The 16334-nt window shown below is 35.3% G+C and overlaps 1 protein-coding gene across 1 annotated transcript in view; it reads right to left on the reverse strand.

Moving 5' to 3' along the window:
* LOC136404135 (disintegrin and metalloproteinase domain-containing protein 18-like) overlaps window positions 1-16334 on the reverse strand; it is an 89001-nt gene that overhangs the window by 6698 nt on the left and 65969 nt on the right. The window contains exon 17 of the mRNA XM_066383597.1: window positions 733-847. Within this exon, the coding sequence (XP_066239694.1) occupies window positions 733-847 (115 nt within the window). The remainder of the gene's footprint in view (window positions 1-732; window positions 848-16334) is intronic.

A 16334-nucleotide genomic window follows, 5' to 3' on the forward strand; every position in this document is an offset into this window, starting at 1 on the left:
CAAATATTTTATATTATGCAGTGACTTATTTATCTTCTCTTTCATTATTTACTTCATGTCTTTATAATTAAGAAAATTGCTTTTCAAATAATTTACCTTAATCAGATGTTATAAAACTTATTCTCCACATTGATCTGAATAGACTGTCTGAAATGTGGATCTCAATTTTGTTGTCTTATCAGGTACTTAATAACATGTTTATGGAGAAAATGAATTAATAAATAAATGAATAGATGAATCAAATGAATGATTGAATCAGTCATGGGAACAAGAGAAGGCATATACTCTATCACTCAAAATGTGACTTGCTATTATTTTCTAGTATATATATTATATATTTTTTCTCATATTATTTCCCCAAAATTTCATTCAGAATGAACACTTTAACCTATGGCTGTTTCTTAATAACCCACATTTTTTTATACTTTGGAATGAAAAACATTTGTGTGGTGTTTTTCTTCTATATTTGAATTTGTTTTGAATTTATACTATGGCATTTACTGAATCTTAAGAGTACTATATTTTAACAAATTTAATTAGTTTATTAAAACTCAGTACCCCTGAAAAAATTCTCATTACAGATTTTGTTTGACACTAATTTAATTAAAGCCAATTTTCATGACAACTCTTACTTACTCAGAAGATAATGAAAGGTTTGACTCAGCAATAGATTTCTATAATTATTTCATAAAACAAAATTCTATTTCGTTTAAAAGTTTAATTTCTACTTACTAGATTTCTGATCATTTCCATCATCAATACTTCCCCCTGGTGAACCACTTTGGGCTTTACAATCTGGAGGCTGATAGCCAGGAAAGCAATGACAATTGCCTAAGTTATTACATATCTGAAACATAAAAACATAAAATCTATAAATTATGTTAGTTTTTATATATTCTATACAAATACCTAAATTAAAAAGAGTTAAGTCACAAATTTAAAAAAAAATTTAAGAATATGTAAGTCCTGGCTTGACCTGTGGTGGTGCAGTGGATAAAGTGTGGGCCTGAAATGATGAGGTCACTGGTTCAAATTTCCGGGCTTGCCCCATCAAGGCATATATGAGAGATAAATACTATGAGTTGATGCTTCTCTCTTCTCCCTCCCTCCCCATCTTTCTCTCTTTCTCACCTCTATCTAAAAGCCAATAAATAAAATATTTTAAAAATCAGTTAAGAACATATATATCCTTGGACAGGTAGCTCAGTTGATTAAAACATCATTCCTGTACACCAAGGTTGCAGATTTGATCCCTGGTCAGGACACATGCAAGAATCAACCAATGAATGCATGAATAAGTAAAACAACAACTTGATGTTCTCTTTCTCTTTTTCTCTCTCCTTTTCTCTAAGATTAATAAATTATATATATATATACACACACACACACACACACACATACATATATGTGTGTGTGTGTGTGTGTATGGTCATGTTCCACTTAACAGTAGAAATATGTTCCAGGAAATGCATTGTCAGATGATTTTACTATTGTCAACTTACACAAACCTAGATGGTATATACGCTACTACACATTTGGGTATATGGAGTAACCTATTGCTCTTAGGCTACGTGCTTGTATAGCACGTTACTGAACAAAACTACACAAGATTAAATCAAGCATAAGAGAAACTGATGCAGAGATTCCAAGATGGCAGCAGAGTAGGCAGACACACAGACCGCCACCTCCCATGACCAAACTGTATTACAAATTAATTTAAGAACAATCATTGTGAAAAACCAACTTTGGACTAAAAGAACAGGACTCGAAAACCAAGGAGCACAGAAGAATCCACACCAATCCTGGTAGGGAGTGCGAGGGCACAGTGGAAGGTCCCCCACTCCTAGGAGTGAGGGGAGGCTGAAGCTGAGAGTCCAGAAGGGCTCTTATTACAAGGAGAGAGACCCTGAGAGGCAGGATTCCTCAGTCTCAGGACCAGTGACCCAGCTTAGAAATCCAGGGTCTGGAGGAGATATCCGGACAGCATTGAGTGGGGAGAAGAGCGCGAGTTCTGTCTGTGGAAAGCAGCTGGCAAAGAAAAGAGCAGTCTTAAAGGGACAGAGCAGAGAATATTGCACACAGCCACTTGCCTGGGGCTATGGGAGTAAGGAGGGCTGAGAGGATTGGTCTTGTAAAAGGAAACTGACCTGAGCAGAACTGAGCCATTCTCCAGTGCGAAGGTAGCCATAGCTGGGGGAGGGGTTGCTCCCTCAGCCCAGTACAATCCTATAATGGAACCAAGTGACCCATCTCCAATAAGCTCTCCAGCTCCAATCAGCATGAAAGACCTTCTGGAAAGGAGGAAGTAAGGGAGAGAGGCAGTGACTCAGGTTTCCAGGCAGACCTGAACTATACCTCACCCTTCATACTGAGAGTGCACCCTGCCCCCAGAGAGTAACTGGGCAGAACACTGACAGATTTCAGAGGTCACACCCACTGCATTCCTGGATACAGTTTCAATTAGGGCCAAAAACAAACAAATAAACAAACCCAAACAAGATATTCGACTTCCCCTCTCCTAAGCATAGGAGCCCCCTGCTGAGATCAGCAAACAAACCAAGAAATCAAAACTTTAAAGTGGTTCTACTAGTTAAGGAGAATTCAAAGCAGAGAAGCAGAATTAAAAAAACCAGTAGTTGGCAAATAGCAGCTTGCGAGCCGCATGTGGCTCTTTGGCCCCTTGTGTGTGGCTCTTCCACAAAATACCTCATGCAGGCATGCAGGTATGCGTGGGGATGTTGGTTGGTCAGGTGATGGGAGACAAGGCACCATCAGGCTGTGGGATACGCAGTGCGAAGGAGGCGTGTGTGATTCATGCACAAGTTGAGTGAGCCAGTCAGTCAGCAGTCTCATTGTGCAGTGGTTAGTGCTAGTCGTGTCTTCAAATTGTGCATGGATGACAAAGGTACCCAGTCGAAGTATAAAATTACCTGTATTTTTCCAACCAGCTGTAAATCCTACAGGTATTTTTGTCATCAATTTAAGAGTTGTAATTATTTTGTGTTGGTGGCTTTATTATTATAAAATGAAACTTTTTTTTTTTGGTATTTTTCCAAAACTGGAAATGGGGAGGCAGTCAGACAGACTCTCACATGCGCCCGACCGGGATCCACCCAGCATGCCCACTAGGGGGCGATGCTCTGCCCACCTTGGGGCGACGCTCTGCCGCAATCAGAGCCATTCTAGCGCCTGAGGCAGAGGCCACAGAGCCATCCTCAGCGCCCAGGCAAACTTTGCTCCAATGGAGCCTCGGCTGCGGGAGGGGAAGAGAGAGACAGAGAGGAAGGAGAGGGGGAGGGGTGGAGAAGCAGATGGGCGCTTCTCCTGTGTGCCCTGGCTGGGAATCAAACCCGGGACTCCTGCACGCCAGGCCGACGCTCTACCACTGAAAATGAAACATTTTTTAAGGTTTTTAGCCTGTTTTTTTTTAGCCTGTCTGACATGGCTACAAAGAAGATGCAAAGAAAAATGGAAGATGAAAACCGTGAATTTAAAGTAGAATGAACCAAGACTTTCAAATTTATTCAAAACTTAAATGGCCTTTTGACCTGTCTTATGTCAGGAAAAATTGGTGCATAACAAGAAATCAAATTTGGAGAGACACTTTACAACTAAACAAGTGTCATTTAGTACTAAATATCCTAGAGTTGGTGATGCAAGGAAGAAAGCAGTTGAGGAACTTCAGAAGAGTCAAGAAAAATCAAGTTCTGTATTTAATTATGGGATGCAATCTTCCAACAATGTTAATATTGCAAGTTTTGTGGTTAGTCAAGAGATTGCTAAGAGAGGAAAACCATATACAGATGGCAAATACATAAAAAGTTGTTTTATAAATGCATCCAAAGAGCTATTTCAGGATTTTAAGAACAAAGCAGATATTCTAAAAAAAATTAGACTCACCATTGTCTGATAAAACAATGAAAGATAGAACAGTCAAAATTTCTTCAAATATAACCAACCAGCTTTCAAAGATCTTAAACTGGTTTCAGCTTTATCAATAGCAGTTGACGAGTCTTATGACATAAATGATATAGCGCAAGTTTCACTTTTTGTATGATTTATTTAATTTACAAGTCCTAAAGAAGAACTTTTAGGATTATTGCCACTCAAATGTCAAACACGTGGAGAGGATATAGCAAATGCTATGACTGAGTGCATGAAAAAACATCATATTCCACTCCATAAAGTTGTTCAATTTCAGCAGACGGTGTGAAAAAGTATGACTGGAGCAAGAAATGGGATTGTTACTATTTTGAAAGAAAAAAATTAATCACAATATACTTACTTACCATTGCATCATTCATTAAGAAGCGCTTTGTGTGCAGACATTTCCAGAAGAAATTTGCAAAGTTATGGAATTGGTGATTAAGATTATCAACTCCATTATAGATAAAGCTCTTAATCATCACCAATTTAAAGAATTTTTAGTTGAAATGCAGAGTGAGTATGCAGATCTTATGCTGCATAACAAGGTACATTGTTTATCAAGAGGAAAAGTTTTGAAACATTTCGCTTCCTTATTAAAGAAATGAAAGCATTTCTCCTTGAGAAGTGTATTCACTATCCAGGACTAAGAAACAGTCAGTGGATCTGAACATTTTATTTCATGGTAGATGTTACATCTCATCTAAATCAGCTTAATTTTAAACTATAGGGGAAAGGAAACACAATTTTTTCTATGTTAGAAGTTATTTCATTTGAAAACAAATTATCTCTTTTTGCTCAAGATTTTGAAAGAGAAACTTTGATTCACTTTCCAAGCCTGTAGAAACATTGCCAAGAAAATAATTCTGATATTGACATTTGCTATTTCAAAACACTTTTAAATATTAGGGAAGCTTTTCTCAACAGGTTACAGGAATTCAGAAACAGCAAAGTGACGTTAGCCTTTGTTAAAAAAACCCCTCAATGCTACTGTAACAGAATTAAATTTTTCTCCCTTTAATATTGACATTGGCAACTTTGAAATGCAATTACTGGATTTATAAAACAAAGCATTGTGGAGCTTGAAATTTGAACGTCTTTGTGTTGATATAGAAATATTGGAGAAAAACAAATGTGAACTTAGTTCACAGCACAAGTGGTCTGCTTTGAAAGACCTGGAGAAGGAAAATATGTTGATTTTTAACACCTGAAATAGTATTCCTGACTCATATAATCAGCTGGAAGAACTACTATTTGCTGTTCTTTCCTTATTTTGGCCTACATATTCATGCGAACAATCATTTTCAAGCATGAACCTTATCAAGAGTAAATTGAGAAGTTGTCTTATTGATGGAATCGTGCCTAAAATGAAAAACAACAACATACAAACCTGACTTACCCAAACTTTCCAAGGAGATGCAAGGCTATTGCTCACATTAGTGTTTGTCAGTTATTGTCATGATTTAATTTTATGGATACCTTACAATTTAATTTTATCAATAAATAATATCATTAAGTATGATATCAAGTTTTATTCAACATACCTATAGTTTAACTAAGACTTAAAACTTTAAGTAAAGTTTATTAAGTTAATTTTAAGGAGCATTGTAGAGTGAGAGAAGATGTAGTGTCGAGGATTGAGAAAGGTATGCTGAGAAGGTTTGGACAGATAGAGAGGGTGAACAAAAGAAGATAGACGAAACAAGTATACAAGATGAGTGTGGATGGGAGAGTTGGAAATGTCGACCGCTATGAACGTACCTCAATCAGATTGAGAACGTTTTTAGAAAAAGCCAGCTTAGGAGTACCCTAATTAAGTTAATAACAATGTACTTACCTATATAGTTTAAGTTTAAAAATTTTGGCTCTCAAAAGAAATTTCAATCGTTGTACTATTGATATTTGGCTCTGTTGACTAATAAGTTTGTCGACCACTTAAATAAACCAACTTTAGACCCACAACTCTAACAAGCTTACAAACCACACACAGAAACTAATGAGAAGACAGAGGAACATAAGCTATATGAATCACAAAGAAAAATCTCCAGAAAAAGAACTGGATAAATGGAAGTAATCAAATTACTGGATGCTTATTATAATGATTGTTTATTATAATGATTGTTTATTATAATGATTATTAGGATCTATTATAATGATTGTTTATATAATGATTGTTAGGATGCTTAAGGATCTAAAAGCTACAATGGATGGACTTAATGAACACCAAAACAAAGAAATTGTAATAATCAAAAAGGACACTGAAATTATAAAAAAAGAACCAGACAGAAATGACAAACACAATGCCAGAAATAAAGACTACACTAGAAGGAATTAAAAGCAGGCTGGATGAAGCAGAGGACTGAATCAGTGATTTAGAGGACAAAATGGGGGAAAGCATGAAAGCAGAACAGCAAAAAGAAAAGAGGATCAAAAAGTCTGAGGAAACTCTTAGCTCTGTGACAACATGAAGAAAAACAACATCCACATAATAGGGGTTCCTGAAGGAGAAGAGAAAGAACAAGGGATAGAGAACCTGATTGAAGAAATCATAGCTGAAAGTTTCCCTAAATTGATGCAAGAAAGTCACACAGTTTCAAGAAGCACAGAGAATCCCATTAAAAAGGAACCCAAAGAAGCCTCCACCAAGACACATCATAATCAAAATATCAAAGCTAAGAGATAAAGAAAGAATACTAAAAGCTGCAAAGGAAAAGCAGTCAATCACCTACAAAGGAGCCCCCATAAGTATAATATTTGACTTTTCAACAGAAACACTTGAGGCCAGAAGGGAATGGCAAGAAATGTTCAAAGTAATGCAGAACAAGAGCCTACAACCAAGACTTCTTTATCCAGCAAGGCTATCATTTAAAATCGAAGGAGAAATAAAAAGCTTTTCAGACAAAAACAAACAAACAAACAACAAAAGCACATCAAAGAATTTATTACAACCAAACCAATGCTTCAAGAAATGTTAAGGGGGCCTGACCTGTGGTGGTGCAGTGGATAAAGCGTCGACCTGGAAATGCTGAGGTCACCGGTTCGAAACCCTGGGCTTGCCTGGTCAAGGCACAGATGGGAGTTGATGCTTCCTGCTCCTCTCCCCTTCTCTCTCTCTGTCTCTCTCTCCTCTCCCTCTCTCTCTCCTTTCTAAAGTGAATAAATTAAAAAAATAATAAAATAAAAACAAACAAAGAACATTGTACCTGGTTTATTTAAAAAAAAAAGAAATATTAAGGGACCCATTGTAAACAGAACAAAATGGGGAAAATCAAGTAAAAGAGGAATGCAGATTTAAAGAATAAAATGGCAATGAACAACTACATATCAATAATAACCTTAAATGTAAATGGATTAAATGCGCCAATCAAAAAACACAAGGTAGCTGCATGGATAAGAAAATAGGACCCATACATATGCTGTCTACAAGAGACACACTTCAAAACAAAAGATACACATAGACCGAAAATAATAGAATGGAAAAAAAATATTTCATGCAAAAGAAAATGAAAAAAAAAAGCTGGGGTAGCAATGCTTATATCTGACAAAATAGACTTTAAAACAAAGACTATTGTAAGGGATAAAGAAGGTCACTATATAATGATAAAGGGAGCGATCTAACAGAAAGATATAGCCATTATAAATATCTAGGCACCTAATATAGGAGCACCTAAATATATAAGGCAGACTTAGATAAACATAAAGGGCAAGATCAACAGCAATACCCCACTAACATCACTGGATAGATCCTCAAAGAGAAAATTAACAAAAAAACAGCAGACTTAAAGAACACACTAGAACAGGGGTCAGGAAACTATGGCTTGTGAGCCAGATGTAGCTCTTTTTTTAAAATTTTTTATTTATTCATTTTAGAGAGAAGAGAGAGAGACAGAGAGGAGAGACAAAGAGAGAGAAGGGGAGGAGGAGCTGGAAGCATCAACTCCCATATGTACCTTGACCAGGCAAGCCCAGGGTTTAGAACCGGTGACCTCAGCATTTCCAGTTCTATGCTTTATCCACTGTGCCACCACAGGTCAGGCTAGATGTAGCTCTTTTGATGGCTGCATCTGGCTCGCAGACAAATCTTTAATAAAAAAAATAGTAACATTAAAAATATAAAACATTCTCATGTATTATAATCCATTCACTTCCTACCACTCATGTTCATGGTTGTGGGTGGCTGGAGCCAATCATAGCTATCCTCTGGGACAACACCAAATTTTTATTGGATAATGCATAATGTACACGGGTCATTGTATGGCTCTCATGGAATTACATTTTAAAATATCTGGCGTTCATGGCTCTCTCAGCCAAAAAGTTTCCCGACCCCTGCACTAGAAGATCAACTGAATTTAATAGATATCTTCAGAACCTTTCATCCTAAAGCAGCAGAATATACATTCTTTTCAAGTGTTCATGGTACATTCTCTAAAATAGACCACATGTTAGGGCACAAAATGAGTCTTAACAAATCTAAGAAGATTGAAATCATATTAAGCATCTTCTCTGATCACGATGGCATGAAACTAGAAATCAACTACAATTGAAAAACTAAAAAACATTCAAACACTTGGAAACTAAATAGCATATTATTAAATAACGAATGGGTTAACAATGAGATCAAGGAAAAGTAAAAAATTTTCTTAAAACAAATGAAAATGAGCATAGAACAACTCTAAATTTAGGGGACACAGCAAAAGCAGTCCTGAGAGGGAAGTTCATAGCATTACAGACATACCTTAAGAAGTTTGAAAAAGCTCAAATAAACAACCTAACCCTGCAACAAAAAAAACTAGAAAAAGAACAGCAAGTAAAGCCCAGCAGAAGTAGAAGGAAGGAAATAATGAAGATTAGAGCAGAAATAAATGGCAATGTGGCTAAAAAAACAATAAAGTGGATCAATGAAACCAAGAGCTGGTTCTTTGAAAAGGTAAACAAGATTAATTAACCTTAAACCAGACTCACCAAGAAAAAAAGATAGAGGACTCAAATAAAATTAGAAATGAGAGTGGAAAGCAGCAACTAACACAGCAAAAATACAAAGGATTGTAAAAAAAAAATACTATGAAGAACTGTATGCCAAAAAATTAGACAACCTTGGTGAAATGGACAAATTTCTTAAAACATAGTCTTTCAAAAATCAATCTGGAAGAATCAGAAAACCTTAACAGAACAATTACAAGTGAGATAGAAACAATTATCCAAAAACTCCCAGCAAACAAAACTCCTTGACCAGATGGCTTCACAGGTGAATTCTACAAAAATTCAAAGAAGAACTAACTCCTGTTCTTCTCAAGCTATTTCAAAAAATTCAAGGGGAGGGAAAACTTCCAAGCTCCTTTTATGAGGCGAGCATAATTCTCATTCCAAAACCAGGCAAAGATAATACAAAGAAAAAAAACTATAGGCCCATATCCCTGATGAATTTAGATGCTAAAATTCTCAACAAAATTTTAGCAAACCAGATCCAGCAGTACATGAAAAAAATCATACATAATGATCAAGTGGGATTTATTCTGGGGAGGTAAGGCTGGTACAATCTTCACAAATCAATCAATGTGTTTCATCACATAAACAAAAGGAAGGAGAAAAACCACATGATAATATGAATAGATTCAGAAAAAGCATTTGATAAAATCCAGCACCCAATTATGATCAAAGCTCTCAGCAAAGTGAAAATACAGGGAACATACCTCAGCATAATAAAGGCCAGTTATGACAAACCCACAGCCAATATCCTACACAATGGGCAAAAATTAAAAGCAATCTCCTTAAGATCAGGAACAAGGCAGAGATGCCCCATTTAACCACTCTTATTCAACATAGTTCTTGAAGTCCTAGCCACAGCAATCAGACAAGAAGAAGAAATAAAAGGCATCCAAATTGGAAAGGAAGAAGTAAAACTATCATTATTTGCTGATGTTATGATACTATACATAGAAAACCCTAAAGTTCAGTAAAAAATTTACTAAATTTGATAAATGAATTCAGTAGGGTGGCAGGGTATAAAATTAATGTTCAAAAATCAGAGGCATTTTCATATACCAACAATGAATTGTCTGAAATAGAAATTTAAAAAACAATCCCCTTCACTATTGCAACTAAAACAATAAAGTATCTAGAAGTAAACTTACCAAGGAGGTAAAAGACTTGTACTCAGAAAATTATAAAACATTGATAAACGAAATCAAGGAAGATACACAAGTGGAAGCATATACCGTGTTCATGGATAGGAAGAATAAACATTATTAAAATGTCTATATTACTCAAAGCAATTTATAAATTCAATGCAATTTCTATTAAAATACCAATGATATACTTCAAAGATATAAAACAAATATCCCCAAAATTTATATGTAACCAAAAAAGAATACGAATAACCTCAGCAATCTTGAAAATGAAGAATAAAGTGGGTGTTATCACACTTCCTGATATCAAATTATACTACAAGGCCATTGTACTCAAAACAGCTTGGTACTGGCATAAGAACAGGCCTACAGATCAATGGAACAGAACAGAGAACACAGAAATAATCCCACACCTTTATGGATAATTGATATTTGACAAAGGAGGTAAGAGCATACAATGGAGTAAAGACAGTCTCTTTAACAAATGGTGTTGGGAAAAATGGACAGCTACTTGCAAAAAAATGAAAGTAGACCACCAACTTATACCATTCACAAAAATAAACTCAAAATAGATAAAAGACTTAAATGTAAGTTGTGAAACCATAATCATCTTAGAAGAAAACATGGGCAGTAAGCTCTCTGACATCTCTCGCAGCAATATATTTGCTGATTTATCTCCATGGGCAAGTGAAATAAAGGACAGGATGAACAAATGAGACTATATAAAACTAAAAGGCTTTTGCACAGCTAAAGACAATATGAACAGAATAAAAAGACAAACCACAATATGGGAGAACATATTTGACAATACGTCTGACAAGGGGTTAATAACCAAAATTTATAAATAACTTGTAAAACTCAACACCATGAAGATAAACAATCCAATCAAAAAATGGGAAAAAGAAATGGATAGACACTTCTCCAAAGAGGACATATAAATGGCCAATAGGCAGATGGAAAAATGTTCAACATCAATAATCATTAGAGAAATGCAAATTAAAACCACAATGAGATATCACCTCACACCAGTTAGAATGACACTCATTAACAAAACAACACATAATAAGTGTTGGTGAGGGTGTGGAGAAAAGGGAACCCTCCTGCACTGCTGGTGGGAATGCAGACTGGTGTAGCCACTGTGGAAAACAATGTAGAGTTTTCTCAAAAAATGAAAAATGGAACTACCTTTTGACCCAGCCATCCCACTTTTAGGAATATATCCCAAGAACACCACATCACTGATTTTTGAATCGGTGAAATGCACCCCCATTTTTATTGCAGCATTGTTTACAATAACCAAGATCTGGAAACAGCCCATGTGTCTGTCAGTGGACGAGTGGATTAAAAAGTGGTGGTACATATACACAATGGAATACTATGGGGCCATGAAAAAAGGGAAATCTTACCTTTTGTGACAATATGGATGAACCTGGAAACTATTATGTTAAGTGAAATAAGCCAGGCAGAGAAAGAAAAATATCATATGACCTCACTCATTTGAGGAATCCAATGAACAAGGTGAACTGAGGAATGGAATTGAGACAGAGGAGAGATCAAAGGGACCAGAGGAAAAGAGGACAGAGGGAAAGGGGATAATAGGATGGGATAATAGTGGAAGGAAGGGGGGAGGGCGTTGCGGAGTAGGGGGTAAGGGAGATGCTTAGGGGGTCACGGGGGAGGGGGGGTGCATTCAAGGTGACACTAGAATCTATGTAAACATAATAAATGAACATCAATAAAATAAAAAAAAGAGAAACTGATATAATCAAAAGATGTAGCAATCACAATATGTATGAGACTGCTGCCACTGTAACCAACACAGTTTCACAGCAAACACTTTTTTATAAGTAGAAAGAGTACACTCTAAATTAATGATGAAAATTAATAGTGTAATAAATGCATAAACCAGTAACATAATTGTTTATTATATTATCAAGTCTTAAGACTGTACATCATTGTTTGTGCTATATTTTTATATGATTGGCAGCACGTTAGGTTCCTGGACACCAGCAACACCACAAGTGAGTAATGAACTGTGCTATGAAGGTATAATGGCCAAGACAACTACAGCACCATGGGTGATAGAAAATTTTCAGCTTCATTTTATTTTATGAGACTGTTCACTATCCTATATGTAGTCATTGACTAAAATGTCATTATGTGATCCATAGGAGAAGTCATAAAAAGTAGTGAAAATTTTGACAACCTAGTAATCAATGACAAAAATCACTGCTTACACGATAGTATATTTCTGGCCTTTATATATTGACTACTTTTAATAAGTATTTTGTCATCACAAATAATATTTTATAACTGATTTTTTTATTTAACTATAGTTGGTACACAATCTTACATTGGTATATTATTTTTAGGTGTACAATAAAGTGAATCAATATTTGTATACCTTATAATTCGAGTGATCATCTGATTCAATAAAATTATGGCCATGACATTCACAGAAGAAAGTACATTAGTGGGTAAAACCTTTTTTAATTTTTAAATTTTATTTAGAAAATAACTTTTACAGGATGACATTCATCAATAAGAGTACATCAGTTTTGCCTGACCAGGTGGTGGCGCAGTGGATAGAGCATCAGACTATATCACAGAGGACCCAGGTTCAAAACCCCGAGGTCGCAGGCCTGAGCACGGGCTCATCTGGCTTGAGTGCAGGCTCATCGGCTTGAGCGCAGGGTCGCTGGCTTAGCGTGAGATCAGAGACAAGACCCCATGGTTACTGGCTTGAAGCCCAAGGTTGCTAGCTTGAACCCAAGGTCAATGGCTTGAGCAAGGGGTCCCTTGCTCTGCTGTAGCGCCCTGGTCAAGGAATATATGAGAAAGCAATCAATGAACAAGCAATCAACGAACAGCTAAGGTGCTGCAACAAAGAATTGATGCTTCTCATCTCCCTCGCTTCCTGTCTGTCTGTCCCTACTATTTGTCCCTCTCTCTGACTCTGTCTCTGTCAAAATATATAAATAATAAATAAATAAATAAAAGAGTACATAGATTTCAGGTGAACTTCTATAACATTTGAATTATTGATTATGTTGTATAGCCATCACGTAAAGGCAGATCATTTTCCCTTACCTTATATTTGTCCCTCTTTACACCCTTTCAGCAGGCCCCCTCACTATTCACTCAAGTTCCCTTGTCCCTCCCCTACGTTTCCTTCTCCCTGGTAACCACTTCATTTTTATCTATGTCTTTAAGTTTCAGTTTTATATCCCACCTATGTGTGAAATCATACAGTTCTTAGCTTTTACTGACTTATTTAATTCACTCAATATAGTGTTCTCAAGGTCCATCCATGTTGTCATAAATGTCACTATGTCATCGTTTCTTATGGCTGAGTAGTATTTCATTGCATATATGTGCCACATCTTTCTTATCCAATCGTCCATTGAAGAACACTTTGGTTGTCTTGGCCAGGGTAAATAATGCTGTGATAAACATGATGGTGCATGTGTCTTTTTTTTTAAATTTATTCATTTTAGAGAGGAGAGGGAGAGACAAAGAGAGAGAAGGGGGGGAGGAGCTGGAAGCATCAACTCCCATATGTGCCTTGACTAGGCAAGCCCAGGGTTTCGAACCGGCAACCTCAGCATTTCCAGGTCGACGCTTTATCTACTGCGCCACCACAGGTCAGGCGGTGCATGTGTCTTTACATACCAATGCTTTCGAGTTTTGGGGGCAGATACCCAGTAGTGGGATTGCTGGGTTGTTATTGTGGGTAAATTTAGAATTTTTCACAAATATTGTACCCATTTATTTTCAAACCATTTGTGTCACCACTTCCACATTTCTTACTGATGCACTTTAATTTCTATGTAAAATTTTGTGATAAAATTACCATCAATTTCTTGGCCTGACCTGTGGTGGCACAGTGGCTAAAGCATCAACCTGGAACGCTGAGGTCACCGGTTCAAAACCCTGGGCTTGCCTGGTCAAGGCACATATAGAAGTTGGGTCTTCCTGCTTTTCTCCTTACCCTTCTCTCTCTTTCTCTCTCACCCCCACCTCTCTAAAATGAATAAATAAAATTGAAAAAAAATAAAACATTAAAGTACAAAAAAATTACCATCAATGTCATATCCTAGCCCTTTTTAGAAATTTGGCACTATTGGTAAACCATGTGTATTTCACTTTTAAGTCATTATATTTTCCAAAATAAAATAACATATATGTCAAAACATTTTTAAATAGACTACTAAATAGAATTTTATGATAAGCTTTCATCACTATCAGTTTACATTTTTGTGAATTCCACATGTTATTTGTGCTTTTCCGTTTGAATGGTTCAGTATAAATTTTTATTTTAAAATAAAAAAGTAAAATTTTGTGACATTTGAACAATTAAAATACATAAAACTGAAATAGTCCTCATTCACTAACTTCTGAGCATTTTCTGAATTTCATTCACAGGTTTTCATATATAGACATAGATACCCACATCCACAAACACACATCAACTCACATTAATGAATTTTTGCTAGATTAATACCAATAATGTTATACTTACTTTCATATCTATATGTATAAATAAAGAACTGGCACATTTAAAAAAATAGACTTATTATGTTGTATAGATATTTCATATAATTTTACAGCTATTGTGTTCTGTCCATTACAGATATTCTGTTAAATTGTTTGTGTTTAAAGTTTGTCAAAATTTCTAAACCTTTTTTTCCTACATATCAAAAGTGATTTCAATAAAATAAGTTTGAATTATAGCCTTGAATTCCATAAAGTATTTTATATATCCATAAGTCTGTCTTTGATTACTTAGTGCACTGATTATAAATACTTCAATATTAAGTTTTAAAGTTAAGTTTATATATAATTTTAAACCTAATCCATAATTGAGTCCCCTTCCTGAATTAATTTATAATAATCTAAGCAAGATAAAACAACAGAGGATACTATCATTGTATTTGACTAATTTAATGGAAGAAAAGGTGGTCAGCTAAAACAGAAACAATAACCAAATAAATAATACTGTAAAAATGTTCTTAAATGAAGAATGACTTGACATATCAGACTAGATGTAGAAATTTATATTCTAATAAGAAAAATAAAACAAAAAACACAAACCTTAGACACTTGTCAGCAATAGTTCTAAACCTAAAAACGAATCTCACAATGTTTTGCTGAAAGTAAGGAGAATTAAACTTGCATGACATTACTCTCTGATGGGACTAAAAGTCAAAGAACAGTGCAACAGAATTTACAAAGTTTGGGGAGAGGGGGCCTGACATATAATAATCCTATGAAAACAGGAATGAGAAAATATTTGCCTTGTTGATATGCAATAATTCTAAATGTATATCTCTCATACACATTTTCTCTCTACTTTTTAAAATAGTATTCCAGCATCCCACCCTGCATATTAAAATGGAAAACAAATGTCATATTAAAAAGAACATTTTATCTAGAGTAGAAAATTTAAACAGATTGTAATTACCTCTATAATGCCATTTTTGAAAAAAAAAATTAACAATGTGTAGATCCCTCAGGAATCACAAAGTCAAAATAACTACCCAAAACAGAGGTGAAAGGTATAGAAAAGTAAAATTGGTCAAGACTTAACGGGGCGTGCAGGGGGGAATGCTTTCATTTAAGTTTGGTATAAGGATAGAAGAATAAAGATATAAGTAAAATGTTAAAATTACAGGATAACTAGTTACAAAACAAGCAAAAAGTTATATTCTAAAATTTCCTTTGTTGTTTGAGCAAGGCAAGGTAAGGAAAGAAATTTAATAATAATTCATTAAAAATGAAAAAATATGTAAAGGAGAAATACAATAAATAAATAGTAAGTGAATAAATAAACTATGATAAATCTAGACAATGAAATACTACTTAGTGTTAAAAAAATAAGCTCTTAAGCCATAAAAAACCTAAAGAAACCTTAGATGATGCATATTGCTAATTGAAAGAAATCACTCTGAGAAAACTACGTACCATATGTTTCCAACTATATGACAGTCTAGAAAAGGCAAAATTATGGAGAGAGTGAAAAGATTAGTGGCCGTCACAAGTTAAGGTGGGAGACGGATATATAGAAAAGCATAGAGAATTTTTAGGTCAGTAAAAATACTCTTATGATACCATTATTATGGGTACATGTAATTATACATTTGTTCAAATTCACAGAATATACAGCACCAAAAGGAACCTTATGTAAACTCTGGACTTTAGGTGACTATGATGGCCAATGTAGGTTCATCAGTTGCAACATATGTACCATCTTCATATAGAATGTTGACAATAGGGATGCTACGC

This window comes from Saccopteryx leptura, chromosome 4 (assembly GCF_036850995.1).
Source record: "Saccopteryx leptura isolate mSacLep1 chromosome 4, mSacLep1_pri_phased_curated, whole genome shotgun sequence".
Classification (NCBI taxonomy): domain Eukaryota; kingdom Metazoa; phylum Chordata; class Mammalia; order Chiroptera; family Emballonuridae; genus Saccopteryx; species Saccopteryx leptura.